Source organism: Bactrocera neohumeralis, chromosome 6 (assembly GCF_024586455.1).
Source record: "Bactrocera neohumeralis isolate Rockhampton chromosome 6, APGP_CSIRO_Bneo_wtdbg2-racon-allhic-juicebox.fasta_v2, whole genome shotgun sequence".
Classification (NCBI taxonomy): Eukaryota; Metazoa; Arthropoda; class Insecta; order Diptera; family Tephritidae; genus Bactrocera; species Bactrocera neohumeralis.
The window spans coordinates 55,207,532-55,227,984 of record NC_065923.1 but is presented as its reverse complement, the minus strand read 5'-3'; the positions used below and the strand labels follow the sequence as shown (position 1 = coordinate 55,227,984).

Sequence of the window (20,453 nt, the reverse complement as noted above, 5' to 3'; positions counted from 1 at the left end):
CATGCTCCTTATCAGTTCTTTGCCGCCGTGTTTGAATAGCTCGACCGGCAATCCATCGGCCCCCGTTGCTTTGTTGTTCTTCAGACGGGTAATTGCTATTCAAACTTCTTCATGGTCGGGCAATGGAACGTCTGCTCCATCGTCATCGATTGGGGAATCGGGTGCGCCTTCTCCTGGCGTTGTGCGTCCACTGCCATTGAGCAGGCTGGAGAAGTGTTCCCTCCATAATTTAAGTATGCTCTGGGCATCGGTCACCAGATCACCTTTGGGGGTTCTACAAGAGTATGCTCCGGTCTTGAAACCTTCTGTTAGCCGCCGCATTTTTTCATAGAATTTTCTAGCATAACTCCTGTCGGCGAGCTTATCAAGCTCTTCATACTCACGCATTTCGGTCTCTTTCTGTTTCTGCCTGCAAATGCGTCTCGCTTCCCGAAAAGTCAACCCTCTTCAGCTGTACGTAAGGAGTTGAAATGCCGTCGATCCCTTATACCGAGTTGTGACGATAGAGAGCAGGTTCTCTCGAGTAGAAAATCGTTCGGCCAGCTGTTGTTTTGCCGTCTTCCGAAAAGTAATGGTTTCGGTTTGCAGCGTGTGTGGATTGATGAATTTTCTTATGCTGCAATCTAGTACTACGGATAACCATATTTCGGGCCCCGGCGAAGTCGATCAGCTTCAACCCATTTGGGGATGTTTCATCGTGGAGGCTGAATTTACCGACCGTAGTGCCAAAGATACCTTCTTTGCCCACCTTGACGTTAAAGTCGCCAAGCACGATTTTGATATCGTGGCGGGTGCAGTAGTGTGAAAATGTGCGAAATCAGACTAAAGCCACGCCTACTTTCCAATAACCCAATTTCAAATTCCACTTAATTCTTTCACATTCCAGTACACAAATCAAGAAGTAATTATTGTAACGGAATACAATTTTTCGGTTTTAGGTATGCCCCTTATGACTAAAAATTGTCCAAATCCAACCAAACCAAATCATTCAATCCCCTGGGTACCGAATAAGTGGACTCCAGTATCTATAGTATACTTTTGACCGAAAATATCGGTCAATGTGTGAGATATACATTTGAAATTCAGACATAATCCTCTCCTAATAATAGTAATTATGTATATCATAAATTGGTTGAGTCGAGTCAACACTTCCCTGAGCATATACCTAATATAAAGTTTTCCAACTCTAGGTGACTTTATGCTGAATATATCGGTTCAATATATGAGTTGTCTCAGTAGAAATGGGAGAGAAAAATCTAAGCAATGCTATATATAAATTTACTATACTTATATAACTCATGCACTGACCGACAAATTCGGCATAAGGTTTGTTAGAATAACGAAAATCAGTATAATGGGTTGTCAAAAAAGTCTTGCGGTGTTTTTATTGAATTTTTTTTTTTTTATTGAAATTGAAATGAATTTTTGATGACTCATGCCCAGCTCTTGACCGATGCTACTGCTGCTACTATGCCGGTCTCTTTCGACCAAATCAGCGATTTTATCGCAATTTTCGAATAAGGCCTCCGGGGCGTGGCGCATAGTATACACCAGAACGAAAACGTTGAAACCATCGTTGTGCGGTGGAAATGGAAACTGTATCGGGTCCATAAACTGCACAAATTTTATTGGCGGCCGAGATGCATTTTTGCCTTTATCGAAGTAGTACTGTAAAATATGGCGTATTTTCTCTTTATTTTGCTCCATGTTTGCGACGCTATAACTCACGAACGACTTAAAAGAAACGTCAATCAATCAAACACGTGTTAGCGCGTGAAATGAACTTTCCAAAAAGGTATAGCATGACCTGATGCGACGAATAAAACTAGAACTACAAGCTTTCAGCGCCAACTAGCGAAAATACCGCAAAACTTTTTTGACAACCTAATATGTATTGTCTGGGTGTCGGGATAATTCGTAAAATAATTTCTCATATTTTCGGCAGTAAACTTTAATATATCCAACATTTTGCTGAGATATCGTACATGTTGACCGGCTAGGGCAAGCTTTCACCCGATTTTATCCATTTTAGGAGCATGATACACTATTTTTAGAAAAAATTCGTTCACTCAACTTTAAAATTCTCATATATTTGCCGGTACATGCGGAATAAAGTCAGCCGGAAGTTCGAAAATTCCAAACAAGTCATAAGTACCCCTTGTTAATGTGATTCATTGTACCAAATTACACATTTTTATATTAATTTGTTGCTTAGTTATCCAAAAAATTAAAAAACCACTTCACCAGCGACTAATTGAACAGACGCGCATCCCTAACCACTTTCAAAGTCGTGGAACTATAAATACAAGTTTTTGCCAAGATATTTGAAAAAAATACTTAGTCGTGATATGCAAAATATCTTGAGTGAATGAATGTATTTATTCCACTCTTGTCGAAAATACTACAATAAAAGCATTTGTTATATTTATTGGTGTGGGTGACTATAACAAAATTTGCTGTTAGATAGCTGTTATTCTAGTTATAAGAAGCTGTGAATGTGAAACAGATTCAACAACTATGGTAAATGTTCGAGTGATGTCATAGCGTCAAAAGAAATAAAAGGTTTTGTTTGAATCCATGACTAAACATGTAGCTAAAGTTATTAGGAATAGGACGTGTTGGACCTAAGTGATTTGTTGATCTTAGACAGATAAAAGCATCTGAAACTCATTTTAGTAAAAAGTAGAATTTAAAAAAGTGAAAATATGTTTAAGCAGACCAAGTAATAGTAAATAAGAAAGATTGTATGTATGTATTTACATATTATTAATGTCTTTCCCGTTGTAATATTTATACTATTTCCTCTCTAATGCTTACGCCAACGAACTATATTGAAAACCACTTAAACGTCAATATGACTTTTTATTCTCATTTATGTTCATACAAGTCTATAATTATTAATTAAGAGGCAACAAGAGGTTTGAAGCACAACTGCAGAAGTCCTGTTATTATTATTCATAGAAAAGTAACAAATGCATAAATAATAGGCAAATAACACACGCTGCAAAGATTTAAAATAACCAAGCGGCAAATAACTCAAACAAGGGAAGAAAAATATACATGTAGACGTGGGTATGTGTATGTGTGTAAAAAGCGACTTCAAAACCGAAAAGTATAAATTAAATTCTTTTAATGCGCAACAATGGCAGCTTACTGTGTATTGCATACAAACATACAAACAGATTATATATATGTGTATATAGTATCTACTCTCATATATTTACGCACATACACACGCGCTTGTACAAATAAATCACTTCGACGCTAAAGCAGCAACAACAATGCAAACAAACTATGGCAACAAACAGTAGGCACAACAATGGTAATCAGTCAAATGCAAATGTCATTGCCAATTAATGTCAATAAATGACTACTACAGCAACAAAGCAAACTCGACCAAACATAAGTAGAAACAACATACTTAAAAATAAAACAACAACAACGAAACGATGAACAGTAGCAAAGGCCATGCAGTGGCGACAAGGTAAGCCACAAGCAAATATGGAATCTCGGGGAAGAACGAACGGGCTAAGAGGGCTACAAGCCCTTCCTTTTCCTTACATCCTTCCGCTGTTTCGTATTCATTGTGAACGAGTTGCTACCCTCCCCCTAGGGGTTGCTGCATTTGATCTCAGCCGCGAGCGCCGCTTTCGCTACAGTATCATTTGTTCATGTTTTATGGCCGATCAGTTCACAATTAAATTAAAATTGCGCGCTTCCCTGCACTTCAACCAGTTGGTCCGGCCATCGCACTAGGCCTCTGATTATCATTTTATAGCCCCACAATGGGAATGTATGTGATTTCTATCTGTTTGCCGTTGAGATACAATGTAATATTCATCACTACTTACTCTATGTTTGTGGTTGTGCTCGCAGATATGTACATACATCCGAATTCAAGTTGCATATGCTGCCCTTCATCATTTAGTGGTATTTAATACGTGCAGGGTAAGTTCAAGTGATGCTGAACGGGGGTAGGAAGTCTCAAAATGTATAATCATATATACAATAGTGTGTCGATGAATATTCAGATCATATAATCAGCGCCATTTTCTGTTTTCTTTTCTATGCTTAGCGCTATCAGCATAACAAACTTGAAAATAGAAAATATAAGCTTAAAGCAACTGGTGGCAACTAGAATTCTAAAAACCTTAAAGGCCGCTACATCTAAATACCGAATACGAGGTCCGCCGTCGTTCCAGTTAACTTTATATCGTATGTATGTATATCGTCAATGTAATGAATATCTCAGTGAAACGTATGAATTTATGTTGTCCTTAGTATAATGTGATTCGGTATTCGAGCAGGGATGAAATCAGTCCAATTATGTCAAAAATTAATCAATGAATGAATGAAAAATCCATTTATTCATACCAATATCTTCGCCTGATAGAACTCTGAAAATTTAAGGGGGAGTAGGCTTGCTTGGCTTAAACGAATGCATATCATCCCAATAATATTTGTAAAAACGTTTTTTTAGATTAGAAGAGATCAATGGCCGAATAGTTTGAGAACTTGTGTGGAAGCAAAGGGTGACCAGTTCGAATAAAATTTTGTACATCGCAATTGTAGTTTAATTTTTATACCGGCCTGAACTTGTAACAGAACTTATGGCAGGACTTAGTATATACTTAATAGTTTTGATGCACAAAAACAAATATTACAAGTGAAATACTGCAGCGATACCTCCAAGTCGACTTTCACACTGCACACAGAGAAATTGATGACAAAATTCTTTACAACATGTTTTTACTCTTTAATGGCGACGGTTTGCTTTTTTTGTAAAACATTAACAAAACACTCATGGAGTAAGCATCCATTGTTATATTGACTTGTTCTTCGAGCGTATTTCCTTAACAAGTAAGGAAGGAGTAAGTTCGGGAATAACCGAACATTTTAAACTCTCGCTCCTTGCTAGCATCAACGCAAGAAAACTACCTTCAGGTGTTGACATAATTTCATATTAAACAAATATGGAAGTGCTGAGTTCGGGTGAAACCAAAATATTCTCTTTAAAAAGTTCGCAATTGGAACTTGGATTCACTTATTCGATATCTGGTGACTTCAATAACTTTAACAATTTTGGTCATAAGGTGGTCTACTGATGGCGCTTCAACGTCAAAAATTGATTTTGAAAGTTGTAACAAATAATCGCATGAAAATGTTCGCAGTTAAATTCAATTTTTGGTCGAGAAGAATATTTTAAGTTACTGTATACAACACAAATGGCGCTCGTATGTAAAAACATTTTGAGCATGCATGTAATCAAAAATGTCAAACTTAACGATAAAATTGTGAATTTCCAGATTGCAACACTAGTTGCAAAGACAGCGGTTATGCTGGCTAAGTCATGTCATCCGAATGGACAAAAACACTCCAGCTCTAAAAGTATGCGACGCAGTACCCGCCGGGGGAAGCACTTCCACTCCGTTGGAAAGACCAGGTGGAGAAGGACCTGTCTTCTCTTGGAATTTCAAATTGGGGCCACATTGCAAAAAGAAGAAACGACTGACGCGCTGTTGTTAACTCGGCTATAATCGCGTAAGCGGCATAGAATAAGTGTTCACAGGCCTAAAAACACTGTTATATTTAATATAACATACATAAGGTTTAGTCTTGAGTATTTACCATCAATCTCTGCCGCTCAGAATATTTCTATGATTTGCTGTTTGAGTTAACTCTACTTCGAAACATTTTACATATGTAATTTTATAGGGATCAAAATATTCGTGTATTCGAGTATTTCATAAATTGATATTTTCTATCGACTAGCGTAATTCCTTTCGATTTCATATAGAGGAGGTTTAATATTTTGTGAATATAAGTTCATTGAGGTTCTAATGTATACAAATATTGTTGAAAAATTTTCAATAAAGATTTTAATTTAGATTAATACATTTTTTGTTGTAAAAATGGCAGAGGAATTTATATTTTATAGATCCCATAGAACATGAATAGGATCATTTGTAAGTGCGTTTAAAAAAATGTCAAAAAATCACTTTGAGTCAAGAGCATTTAAAGGGTTGTAAGTCTGTATAAGTAGCGACCTATATAAGCCATGTGTTGTATATAATGAAATCAAAAAAGATTGTTCTTTGAACTATATAACTTGGCAAACTGTGGGTGTGGTAATCATTTATTATAGTAGCCTACCAAAATGCTCAAATTATTTTTATTTACCCAACACTTTTCACAAACTTAAAAAAAAGTGTCGAAACCTCAAATTGACCACAATAAAAATGAGTCTGTACATTCTTAAGCACCGAAAATAATACTTGAATGCAAAAAACATCAAAACCGAAATATAAACAAATGGGTCCCATATAATTGTGTTTGCGGTCAGTTTCTTCCACAATGGCCGCTATAAAACCGTGTCGTTGGCTTTAGACTCACGCTTACTGTCAAAAAACAAATTTCACAGTCGGCTGGCTACCTGTACACCTGGTCTAAGTGATCACGTGTGACTGCCGTATTGTTGCGACCTTCTTTCGATTGAATGAATGTTCTTGAATGAAAACTAAAAAATCCCTTCAGAAAAACTGTGTGTCATTGAACGTTAAAAAAAAATAAAAAAAAATTATTTTTACCTTTTCAATTATTTGAGCATTTAATTGTTTGCCTTATTTATGGAGCTGTCGGTGTTATGCCTTTGATCATTTGATGAACAATGTCTTGAAGTTTTTAGTGAGCTAAGTTTATTTGGTTTACGTGATAATATTAATATTGATACTTTGAAGTAGAAAGTGGAATAGTTGTACTTTCACTCTTTTTCAAGTTTACTGCTTAGAAAGTCATGAACATATTATTAACTGAAGTTTACTTGTTGTTACTTTATCATTTTGTTGAATTCGTCGAAAAAAACTTTTAATCGGAGATTTTTACTACGGTTCTTCTCAGACAAAAAACATAAAAGTCGCTTTAAAGTTAAAATAGAACGGCTATCCTAGGAGGAAAAAATAAATTAGTAAAACAAGTAAGCAAGGGCTAAGTCCACTTAATTTTTTAAAATATCTCAAATATTGAGCAACCTAAACGGTTTAAAGTCAGCTGAATAGAAATCACAATATAGGGTATATTTGGGGGCAGAGGAAGGTCTGAGCTTGTTGCATCAACCTTTGACATTGCACTGGAGAACATACTAACCCACATAGTCGTCAAGAAGTTTGTTAGAATAACGAAAATAATTATGTATACTACAATATAATTTCACACACATATTATATATTCGTCACTAAATAAAAGTATCGGGAATTCTTCAATTAAATCTCCCGTTTATATGGAAGACAAGTAAATTTTTTTTTCTAGCTTGGTAAAACTGTCCTTAATTATTATGAAAAAATTAGCGCGATCTGTCAACCAGTGTGTTTACAGCAGCTGTTTATGTCAGTCGACCTGTATCCATATAAGCGGGAAATGAGAGGGGAAAAGAAGAATTCCCGATACTTTCTCGACAGGGTGTATACTTTCAGTTAATTTTGCTAAGATATTTTTCATGTTGAACCGATTATACGTATTGCCAAATTTTGTATAGGTATGGTATATGGGAGATAGTATTAGTACTGACCTGAATAATATTATATAATGTTAATAAAAAGGATGATCTATGAGTTTCATCGAGATACCTTTACCATCAAAGTCAACGGGTTGTTTCAAAATCTTGAAATTAGTTATATGGAAGTAGGAAAATTTTTATTCCGATTTTATCGATTTTACATAAAAAGATCGGTATAATGTTAGTATTAAAATATGTAAAATCTTGGTCATGTAAGTCTGTAGAAATAATGGTTGTCAAAAAAAGTATTTTATAGTTATATAATTTATTTTGAAAAGTCATTGTCACGCCTAACACGTGTTTGATTTAAATTGTCGTTTCTTTTAAGTCGTTCGAGAGTTATAGCGTCGCAAACATGGAGCAAAATAAAGAGAAAATACGGCATATTTTACAGTACTACTACGATAAAGGCAAAAATGCATCTCAAGCCGCCAATAAAATTTGTGCAGTTTATGGACCCGATACAGTTTCCATTTCCACCGCACAATGATGGTTTCAACGTTTTTGTTCTGGTGTAGAGGTGGTCGAAGATGCACCACGCTCCGGAAGGCCTGTCGTCGAAAATTGCGATAAAATCGCTGAATTGGTCGAAAGAGACCGGCATAGTAGCAGCCGTAGCATCGGTCAAGAGCTGGGCATGAGTCATCAAACCGTTATAAACCATTTGAAGAAGCTTGGAGTCACTAAGAAGCTCGATGTATGGGTGCCACACGAATTGACGCAAAAAAACATCTTTGACCGTATCGACGCATGCGATTCGCTTCTGAATCGCAACAAAGTCGACCCGTTTTTGAAGCGTATGGTGACTGGCGATGAAAAGTGGGTCACTTACGATAACGTAAGGCGCAAACGGTCGTGGTCGAAAAGCTGTGAAGCGGCCCAGACGGTGGTCAAGCCTGGATTGACGGCCAGGAAGGTTCTTCTGTGTGTTTGGTGGGATTGGCAGGGAATAATCCACTATGAGCTGTTCCCCTATGGCCAAACGCTCAATTCGGACCTTTACTGCCAACAACGGGACCCCCTGCACTCATGCAGAAGAGGACATCTTTGATCAACAGAGGCTGAATTGTCTTCCATCAGGACAACGCCAGGCCACACACATCTTTAGTGACGCGCCAGAAGCTCCGGGAGCTCGGATGGGAGGTTCTTTTGCATCCACCGTATAGTCCGGATCTCGCACCAAGTGTCTGTCCATGGTGAACGCGCTTGGTAGTCTGAAGTTGGCCACAAGAGAGTCCTGTGAAAATTGGCTCTCCGAGTTTTTTGCCAATAGGGAAGCGAGCTTCTATGAGAGGGGCATTATGAAGTTGGCATCTCGTTGGGAACGCGTCATTGAACAAAACGGCGCATATTTGACTTGAATCGCATTATTGTAACCAATTTTATGAACAATTGAAAATTCAATAAGACCTTTTTGACAACCTAATATGATTTTACCCAAAGGTAGGAGATGTCTCGTCGGTCGTTCAATTTTTATACTGACTCCCATAAAGCAATATTATATCTTCTCGGATATAAAACTAAATGTCTCTAGTAGCTTTTATAACAAGCGTTAAATGTTTTTCACAGTGAATAGCTTGGAAAATGTATACACTAAACCTATTACTGGCTGGGTTCACGCCCACTTTTTAAAGACTTTCAAACCACAGATGCCCCTGATCCTGGCCACTAATGTATATATAACTCTATATCTATCTCGAATAGTTTTAGATGTTACAAATAACCGTTAGATGAACAAAACTCTATGGGTCTAAACTGTGACCTTTTTGTCACAGAATGGCGTCTCGTGGATCTCGATCGGATGTTCATGGGTTTGGTGTACTTTCCCAAAATACTTCGCTGTTTTAGGGTTCGACACATGTTTTATTGTAAGAGCTACTTTAGTACTGTTTCTTTTTAATTGTGCCCTTCATTTATCCACTTAAGCAGCATCATTTTTTCAACAAATCAAATAATATTGTTTCCGGGACTTTTAAAGAGGGAAATGACAAGCAAATACAGTCAAACCTGGATAAGCGAGAGTTCAAGGGAGCACAATCTCATTCTCGCTTATAGAGGTTTCTCGCTAACCCGAGTGCGATAAAATAGCAACGTTATTTAGTTCCACGCAATATAATAGACACAATATTGACAAGAAAACCATACAAAAACAATTGTAGGAAGTTTCACGAAAGTTAGGAATGAGCCATAAAATAGCAGATATTAAATTTTGTAGTTTGTTTTGTCATTTGTTACTGTATGTGTGTATCTTTTATGTATGTAGGTATTCTTATTGTAACTATAGTTCCTCCTAAATAATATACATAAATAAATAAAGCTTGACTGTCGCTTATAGAGGTATAGATAAGTAGAATTCTCACTTACGGAGGTCCTTAAGGGAAAATCGACTCTCTCTTACAGAGGATTCTGTTTCTCGCTAACAGAGGTTTAGGGAGCTTAAAATGACGGGTCCTGGCTATAACTCTCACTTATAGAGTTTTCTTACTAATCCAGTTCTCACTTACCCAGGTTTGACTGTAATTGTATTTTAAGACAATTCAAGCGAAGTGTTTTCTGTCTTCATTACTTTCAAAAATGTTCGACCAATGCGAAGACTTCACTTTTTACTTTATCTCGTTTAAAATTATATCTTTAAAGTTCTCTAATTAGTAATAATTTAACAGCCAAAACGATTGTTTTAGAATTTTTACTTCCAAAGAAATAAATTTATTACTTAAATACCGTGTTTATTTATTTAATTTTAATTTTTAGAGGTCGAAGGACATAATCCAGATATAAGTAAGTGTGTTTTAAAAGACCTAATAATGTTTGAAAAGTGGCCCTTAAAGTAGCCAAAAATTATGGTGCTGCGAATTAGCCAACAACTACACTTCATAGAACAAAAGCATTTACAATTACTTATGCCATATATTGGTACTTTTCACTAATACTTCAGGCCCTTACACCATACATAATCGATTTTTCCTTTTAATACTAACACCATAACTCCACAGGGACCAATTTTATTCATTTAACGATTTTGTTTGACACAAAACACTCCACTGAGCACATAACCGAAGCGATACGGACGAACTGATGCACTCTCTCATCCTATTATTTGACCAATGCCCGACTGATTCATGTTTACTTGATCGATTTGTCCAAAGAGTACATATGTGTGTCTGTTCGCATTCTTCGGAGGTTTTCGTAACTTTTGCCTAATTTTTTATTGCTTTTGTGTGTGTAATTTGACAAAATCGAAGTCAAAGTCACCACGCTACAACGTAGCTTTTGTTTCTGAACCTCACACTTTCATTCATTCATCGATCACTGAGCACTTCAGCCGATACTAAACTCCTTTGTTATGCTTGTGTAGCAAGGATATTGTTGTATGAATGAGCATTCATTGGGTATGTCGTCGGTTTGTCTGGCATCGTTCTGATAATATTCTCCGAAATCCGAAAATCTTACATAAAATCCAGCAGCATTTAAGGATTATGAATTGTCCTATTTATTGGCTTGTTCTCTTTTTTCTGGAGACTTGCCATTGTTGTGCGTTTTTGTAAATGATTGTCCGATTCCCTGACTGATCGGTCGGCCGAACGTACGAATGAATGAATGAACGCTAATAGGAATGTGCGATCGTGTGCGTCTTTGCAGTGTAAACTGTTCGTATTGGGCAACAACGAACGCAGCGGTGGTCCATTGTATTTCGATAATATTTTATCACATGTTAAGTGGCTATAAAATGTCAAAAAGTCACCACCGAACCTAGCAGCTCTTCAAACTGTCTGCATGTAGCATGGATCCATTCTTGTGTTTGTGCGTACGCATTTGTATCGGCCCGTCAATTTGGCGTTAATTGTGCAATTCGACAACATTACAATATTAGAATTTTCTTTGGAGGCGGTTTCTTCGAGTGTTCGTCGTATGGACTACCAATGCAACCACCGCCCGTGCGTTGACCATTTTGAGCGCCCATTTGTTTTCGGTTTCTCTCTAATTGCCATTGAAATTGGTATCCCGTTCCATTTCGGCTGAATAAAATAGTAGAAAATCGGCATTTTGTAGAAATTTTCGCATGTTTTTTTTTTAATTCATTGAAGCTATTCATTTGATTGTTCGAAATATTGCGCCTTTTTCACTCTTGTTTCGAAATTTTCACCTTGCAGCTGCATTTTGGCAACGTTGATTTTTTTGTTGCGAAATAGTTCTGTTTCTTTACATTTGATCAGCATCTGTTGGGGCGTCTGCTAGTCTCGTGCGTTCTTCTGGATTTCACTTGGCCGTTGCCCATTTGTGTGTTTCCTTTATTATCTGCCAACGTCCACTTGAGCTAATTCATAAGATTCCTTTTGGCTTCTTTTTTCTGCTGCTAAGTAGTTTGTTGTTTTGCGCGTTTCGGCCACTTCCGTTAAGGTGCCTATTGCTCTTTTCTGCTTAATTAATTTGCTTTGTACTCTTCACAAACAATAAAACACATTCGGCTGTAGTACGTGTAACTGATCCTCACAAAAGAACGAATATTTTTTCGACCGTATTCGTCCGTGAACACGTGTTCACATTTCTTAAGATTTTTCAAGTTTCTTCAGCGAAAGAGACTTAATTTGCAAACACAATTTGCATAAATAATGCCAATAATCGCGTATTTAACTCAATATTCAAAAACTCGCAATGCAAAAATATTCATATTTTACTAGATCTTCATGATCGGAAATCCGGGGTTGCTACGATTAAGATTAATGGAAAAAAATAAAGCATATGCCAATGGTTAAAGTAATAAATATTCCTCATTTTCGATGCCTATAAAATAATTTATACAAAAAATGCTATGAGGAACAGTTGATTCGACACCTATCAAACTTGCCTAAGTCCAACAATCGACAATTTTGGAAAATCGATGTTTACTTTCCCAGATGACTATTTGAAATAGCTGTTGCAAAACTGTTTCCAAAAATGAATATTTGGAGCATTTATCTAAGAAAGAGTAGGGTAAAGAAAATCAAAATTAAAATTACTTTATTTTTTTGGACTTGAGCACTTAGTTAGTGCTCGAATGAGTCCATCGCGCAAAAATTTAAACCGATACACCATAAAGTGTCGCAAAACGAGATGACCCCAATCCCGATTTTCACAACAAAATTTTGTTCGGAAATGAAGCTCACTTTTGGTTGAATGGCGACGTTAATAAAAAAAATGATCGCATTTGGAGTGATGATAATCCACGACACATACTTGAGACGTCATTATACCCTCAAAAAGTGACATGCTCTATGTGCAGAGGAATATTTTCAGCACCTGGCAAAATACAAGTATTATAATGATATTCCTTGTAGTTAGAAAGATATCAACTCTTTAACTACTTACTAGGTACTAGCTTTATGTTATGTAACAGAGGTAATTTATAACAAGAAACCGGCAGGAGGTATTAGATATTACACACATCTCGGAAGAACTAATAATAAGGTTAACCCAATGGACAGTTCTTGAAGAACACTCCTTTTTGGATTACCGCTAGATTGAAAGGATAATTGAAGATAATGTAGACAAGGTAGAAAATTTTGGGAATTATAGAAAAACAAACTGCCTACGAGAGCTAAGAATATGTATTCCTATGATTTCGCTATTCCAAGAGAACAAATAGGGACTGGACGTCTTCGTTAAACAGTTCACAGATTCTTGCCGACAAGCATTAGAACACGTAGTAAGAGAAGAATTAGGAACACATGATGGTATGACCTCTTGAGGTCATATAAAAAAGAAGTAAGAAAGCAAAAGGAAATTCGTGGAAATATTGGTCAAAAAAGTCTTTTCGCATTTTGTCAATAGATCTCATACCATATAGGTTAAAACGTTGAAAAGGTGTGATTTTAAGCTTTATTTCACCAAAAAACAAAATTCGGGGAAGTTGAAAAAAAAGTTACAGCTGTTCAAAAATGAGTGAAAATAATGAAGAAATTCGCTATATTTTGAAATTTTTGTATAAAAAAGGGAAGAATGGCACGTAATCACAATAATGGTTCGTTCCCTCCGTTCTGGAAATTTCGATGTAAAAGATTTAGCTTGATGGAATACGAGTAATGTCACTAGCGGAAAAATGGCAAAAAGTGGTCGACCAAAAAGTTACTTTTTTTGCTCACTATTGTTCATTATAAATATAAAAAGTTGAAGTCTTATTATAAATACGAAAAGACTTTTTCGACTGATCAATATTTTTGTAATGATATCGGAAGCGTCTCGATTTAGGAATATAATGGCACAATCGGTGCTTAACATTGGAAACCTTCAGAAGCCAGACCGCAGCTGGACGATATCCAATGAAGAAACTTTAGATCTGCTAATAGATGCTTACTTTTGAATTTAAACTGCGCGCGTCGAAGGATTTGGAGAATTATTTTTTTTTAGGTTGGTAGTACTGTCAGTCACATTTATGTCAAATTTCATGTCAAAATATTCATTAGTGTTTGAGATACGTGTCGTTTTGTGAGCTGCTAAAAGTGAGTTTTTCGTTTTTTGCGATGTCGAAATTTGTTGAGCAAAGAATTTGCATTAAATTTTGTTTACGGAATCAATTTTCTGCTGCGGATACGTTGAGGATGGTGCAGAAAGCCTTTGGTGATGAGGCTATGTCTAAAAAAAATTTTTACAAGTGGTATAGTGAGTTCCAAATCAAAGATTTGGTGTTGAAAAACCGTCGATTAACAATTAGAGACCTTGCTGATGAAGTTGGCATAGAGTTGACATGAAGAAATGCTCAGCCAATATGTACCATTTTGAAGAATGTTTTGGGCCTCAATCGCGTCAAATCTCGACAGGTTCCGAAAACGTTGAATTTTTTGGAAAAAAGACGTCGCGTTGAAGTGTGTGAAACGATGCTTTCCGACTACCAGGTTGTCATGAAACGCATTATAACTGGCGATGAGACTTGGATCTATGCTTACGTACCCCGAAACAACCCATCAATCGAGCGAATATCGTGCCAAAAGAGTGCCGAGACCAAAAAAATCGCGCCAAAGTCGTTCAAAAATCAAGGCCATGTTGACTGTTTTCTTCGATTATTGTGGTGTTGTTCATTATGAATTCCTTCCAACCGGTCAAACAGTCAACAAGGAATATTATTTGAACGTTATGCATCGTTTGCGTAACGCTATCCGCCTAAGAGGGCCGGAATTGTGGAAATACAATTCTTGGTTTTTACACCACGATAATGCACCATCCCATACTGCCCTCGTAATTCGTGATCATTTCGCCAAAATCTCAACCCATATCGTTCCGCAACCACCGTATTCACCTGATCTGGCGCCGTGCGACTTCTGGCTGTTCACCAAGCTCAAAAGACCGCTCCGGGGACACCGTTTTTATACGATAGAGGAGATTCAAGCCGCAGCGAAGACGGAACTGAAGGTGATCCCGGAAAGTGACTACAATCAGTGTTTCGAAGATTGGAAAATCCGTTGGCATAAGTGCATTGCATCGGGAGGGGATTACTTTGAAGGGGATGAAATTGATTTGGAAGAATAAATAAAGAATTTTCAAAATAAATACAATGTCACCTTATTTTTTGGGCACAGTAGTATACCCTAGGCAGTGAGGGAGAGACAGAGTCCATTTCTGTAGACATAGGGTCAGATACTAATTTACTATATATTGCAATCCCAGAGCTATTTGATTTTTCGCTATAAACCTGCAATGGATTCTAGGAAATAGTGATATCTCAGAGAACTGCAAAGCAGATGAATTAGCCAGATAGGGCATCACCCTTCCCAGTTAGGCTCCGAAAGGAAATTTATTTGCCTCAGGCTACTTGCAGATATCCAATCGACAATTATCTTACAAAGTTAGCTGAGTCTCAGTCAACTAACAGGTAAACGTGACATCAATTCAATATGGGACGCATATGTCGGCAATTAAAATTTGAAAATAATGATATAAGAACTCTAGTAGGTATACTAACAGATGTCTGTCAAATAGGCAGATACACAAGTAGACTTAGAACGCCATATAACAACTATTGTAGAAAATTTTAGGAGATAGAAGAGACTATAAAGCTCTACAAGTACATATATAGGAAAATAATCGTAACTATCGATCAAGGGTTTCTTGACGGTGTTTCGGATATTGGACAGATAAAACTTTTCGTACTGATGAACTTCATCAGGAGCACGAGGTGCATTGGTAAACCAAACAGAGTGAGGGGACTTTACAATGGACCTCCTAAAGGCTTAAGTGCGTCGTTAGACGGCCACTCTACCTACCTACCTAAAAAGATATGACTAGTTACAATTTAGCGTACTGTGATCAAATTAAAATGTGAATTTTTAATTTATACTTCGCGTGTTTTTCGAATCGGTATTTTTTTCTATAAGTTGGTAGTACTGTTAGTGACATCTATGCTAAATTTCACGTCAAAATATTCTTTAGTATTTGAGATCGTGTCGTTTTGTAAGGTGTTGCCTCATTACATGGCAACATCTATAAATGTTCCATTTTTTACATGATTATTGGGCTTAACAGAATTGATCGATTTATTGTAAATTGTAGAAAAACTTGAAAAAATTTACCATCAAAAACGAAAAATAAACCTCGTCTAAGCAATTCTCACCCTTAATTTTTCAGAATTACCGAAAATGTTGCACTCAGCTTAGAAGACAATATTCTGAGGAAGAAGCGTGCTTAATTCTAAATTATCTCTAAAAACTTATTAGATATGGATATTCATTTTACAGTTGTTATTGTTTATACTTTAATGTAAAGTTACTTATTCATAAGGTTCTTGAAATGGGAGCAAAATTGCACGAAGTACAAATATATTTTCAAAACGCTATAAATATGTTTATTATAATAACACAAGTCTACAAATAAAAAGCGAAAAAATGCAACTTTCTTGGCTATGCGTGCATAGTTATCTTTGAAGGTTCCTAAGTTTGAATTAGAAGGTAAAAAAAAACATCACGTACAGTTTTCCAGTTACATAAAAAAAAAGTCTCTTTGAAGAAATATTTGAAAAATGCCCTGTTGACTAATATACTGATAAAATTTAAAAATAAAAAAAAGTTTTTACTTTATGTAAGACGTTTATTATATCGTGTAATAATTACATATAACTATTGAACCTGTTTTGTAGATTTCCTTTTTGCAAATGCCGATTTTTTCTTGTATTCTCTATTACTCTCTCTCATTAGGAACCAACAATAATCCCCCATTATTGCAGAACCCCAGCGGCCTTGATATCTCTGTTCCATTGTTGAAATATCTTGGTGGAACCTCTCTCCCTGTTCATCACTTACGGAACCCAAATTTTGTGGAAAAAAACTCAAATGTGAATGTAAAAAATGAATTTTTAGTGACATTCTGCAACCTATTCTTTGGTAGTTTTCCAGCAACTCGTCGATTAGTTCCTCATACGTGTTAGACTTTTTGTTTCCTAAAAAATCCGTGACAGTGCTTCTAAATGATATCCAGGCTTTACGTTGAACCGGGTTTAGTTTCTCTTCAAATTGCTTGTCCTTCAGGATTTTTCGGATTTGGGGTCCAATGAAAATTCCTTCTTTTAGCTTGGCGTCACTTAACTTCGGGAAAACTTCTTTGAGGTATTTGAAAGCTTCGCTATTCTTATCTAAAGCTTTAACAAAGTTTTTCATCAATCCGAGTTTTATGTGTAAAGGGGGCAGCAAAACCTTACGAGGGTCAACTAGAGGTATATTCTTGATGTTAGCTTCACCCGGCACGAAATCACCTCTTTGCGGCCAATCTTTTATTTTGTAATGTTTTTGCTCTACTGTCCCAAAGGCACAAAAAACAGCAGTATTTAGTAAATCCCCCTTGAAGCCCAAGAAGTAGTCCTATGACTTTAAGATCACCACATATCTGCCACTTGTATGTGTTGTAGTTTGTGCAATTCAAAATCAATGACATACTTTCATAAGTTTCCTTCATATCAACAGCGTGGGAAAGTGGAATTGAAGATTTAGTGTTGCCATTATGTAGCAGAACGGCTTTTAAACTTTTCTTAGATGAGTCTATGAATAAACACCACTCTTCTGGATTATGTTGATAGCCTAACTTCTCCATAACACTTGCAGGATCATTACAAAAGCAAATTTTATCTCGTAATGTAAAGAAAGAGGCAAACTCTTCATTACGCGTTTAGATACCACACGGTGACCTTTGTACCTTTGGCCAGTAAATTCCACTGCTGTAACCTTGATGCTAAAAGTTCTGCATGTTGTTTAGATAAGTTAAGGTCACGCACTAAATCATTAAGTTCAGGCTGCTCGATCAAATGTGTTTTTTTTTCTTTTCTTCTTCATCTTCGGAAATCTGATACACAGGAGATTCTTTGCTTCTTTTACGGGATATAATATTCTCTTCTATATCATCATCAACTGCACAACGTCCAAGTTCTGTATCTAAGTCCTGTGGCAATGGTGAAACGGGAATTGGTAAATTTTCGCCATGAGGAACGGGTCGTTTAGCTGAAGATATGTCGGGATATTGAATATTGAATTTTTGAACGTTTTCGTACTTTAGACATTTTAATCAAAAAATCTCACTTTCCACGTCTATCGCAATAAATATACAACTACCTTCAAGTTTTAAATTGATAAACAAGAAAGAAAACAGATAAGACATACGAGAAATATCATAAATACTCTCGACTAACAAATAACTCAAAGTATATATGGATTTGGCGCAGGTAGAACAAAAAATTTACTTAATACTACGTAAAAAAAATAATTTTGAAATTCTTCAAAATCTTACGTGGTACGGAATTTTTAAATATGAATTGGTTATTAGTACACCTAATTTAATATAAAAACACCAATAGCCAATCAGTTGCATATTGCCTGTAGACTAGTGTAATTTTTATCGACATCTACATAGAAAAGTTATCTCAGATAACGTGAGTTACGCCGACAGCAATACTTTATTATACTGAACTTGAAATTGTCATCAGTTGCTTTAGAAAATGTTCAAATTCATTCTTCATAAGCTGTAAGGAATCACCTAATCTAATTCAAACATTTACATCTGCTTAGCGTAAGCCAGATTCAAATAAAGGACATAGACACATATGTATGTATGTATGTATGCATATATGAAGCCCAAACAGCACATACCTGCCATCTGCTGAAACACCCTAAAATATTACAAAACAATCTATTTAGCAGCAAAGAAAGGGCGGAGCATAAACGGCAACAATTGCCAACTATTAACAAGTTCGGCTTGCAAACATATGTACAACAACAAATTTGGAAGAATGAAAAACAAATTTGTAATTTGTCAATTGGTAGCGGGTTTTAGAGTCTCTAAATGGTCTCTTAATGGTTAACAACAACAAGCAACGAGAGATGTCCACGACCAGTGTAATGAGAGAAGCGAACGATAACTACCCTCAAATGATAATTTGTTGTGGTAGGAATGAAGACTGCTTTGTTGTTACAACATGGCCGCACAGTCAGTCATAGTCTTTGCTAGAATACTCGTACCAAGGGTAGTTGCTCTTTGGTCCAATCCACCCTTATTTGAACAGCTTGGCATATAAAGCAGGATCACTCGCCAGGCAAACGCACAGTTACAATCTGAGAGTGATCGTGTACGGATATTACAACTAATTCTAGTTCTTCGATACTTTTATTTCCGTGTGTTAAGGAAGACACATTTGTAGTCACAATGTCGCGTTCTTTTCTAATGGATTCTCTGCTGAGCGATGTACCGCTACCGAAAAAAGATTCTTTAGGTTCTCCAACTGCCTCACCGTATGTGTCTGGGGAATCAAAATCACCAACTATGGGCGCGGCAGCAGCTGCGGCAGCTGCAGCGGCAGCGGCCATATTACCCGGTATTCCGATGTTCCCATATCCTGCTAGTTACGTGGGCAGCTACCTATTTTCCTTGGGTATCCAACAACAGCAACAACATCATAAGAAACAACAAGCAGAAATGGCGGCAGCAGTTGCAGCGGCAACCTCCTCGCACTCCAACTCCCATGCTTCAGCAACGCATTCGCCACTCTTACATTCGTACACCGCATCGCTTCTATCGCAGAAAAGAAAATCTCTGGGCTTTGACCATTACTCCAGTAACACCCGATTGCCATACAATAACCAAATATTGGCGCACAGTGATACCTTCTGTACATCTCCCTCATCATCTTCTACGGGATCAACAACTGAATATGGAAGTTATGGTGATGAGACGCCGTCGGCAAAACGTTGCAAGCAAGACTCCGCTTCATGTTCGCCCGTCAGTTCTCCTAGCAAAGCCAGCATTACTCAACCAATACAAGTCGTTAACGCTCGTTCGAGTAATCAGTGTTCGGTGTCGACGACTTCCAAGATATCATACTCAAACTCCAACACCTCCGTCACATCGTGTGGACATAGTATGCCGCTGGATATCACACCAGTGATTACCGATTACGCGGACTCTAGTAAACGCATACGAACCGCCTTCACTAGCACTCAGCTGCTCGAGCTCGAGCGCGAATTCTCCCTGAATGCATATTTGTCAAGGTTGCGACGCATTGAAATTGCCAATCGATTGCGTCTTTCTGAGAAACAAGTAAAGATTTGGTTCCAAAATCGTCGAGTAAAGCAAAAGAAAGGATCGGAAAGTCCCACATTCAACTTTTCCGCCGGCAGCATGAGCCCCACCTCGTCATCATGTGACAAGCAGTCACAAAGCCCTACTACGTCACCAATCCGCACAAGCCAACAATGCTGTTGTGCGAAGAATTTGAAAGTAGAACCGAGGCAGGACCATGACTCTCCCACTTACTGTGGCAACCAATCCTGTGGAATTGTAGAAATTTGAGTACAATATTTAATAGATTAAGCGCAAAGTCCCGGTGTAGATTGTAAATATCCTGTTGATAGTTATAGCAGTGTTAAGTAATTTGTAAATGTAATCATATGTTTAA

General features: G+C 37.0%; 2 protein-coding genes across 2 annotated transcripts in view; both read left to right on the top strand.

The window, feature by feature from the left end:
* The window catches only part of LOC126762311 (synaptotagmin-5), a 163,469-nt gene that overhangs the window by 57,234 nt on the left and 85,782 nt on the right, over positions 1 to 20,453 (top strand). The gene's annotated exons all lie outside the window — the stretch shown is intronic.
* Positions 19,205 to 20,347, top strand: LOC126762336 (homeobox protein Hox-D4a). The gene has a single exon (XM_050479040.1). It carries the CDS (start codon positions 19,205 to 19,207, stop codon positions 20,345 to 20,347), a length of 1,143 nt encoding a protein of 380 aa, XP_050334997.1.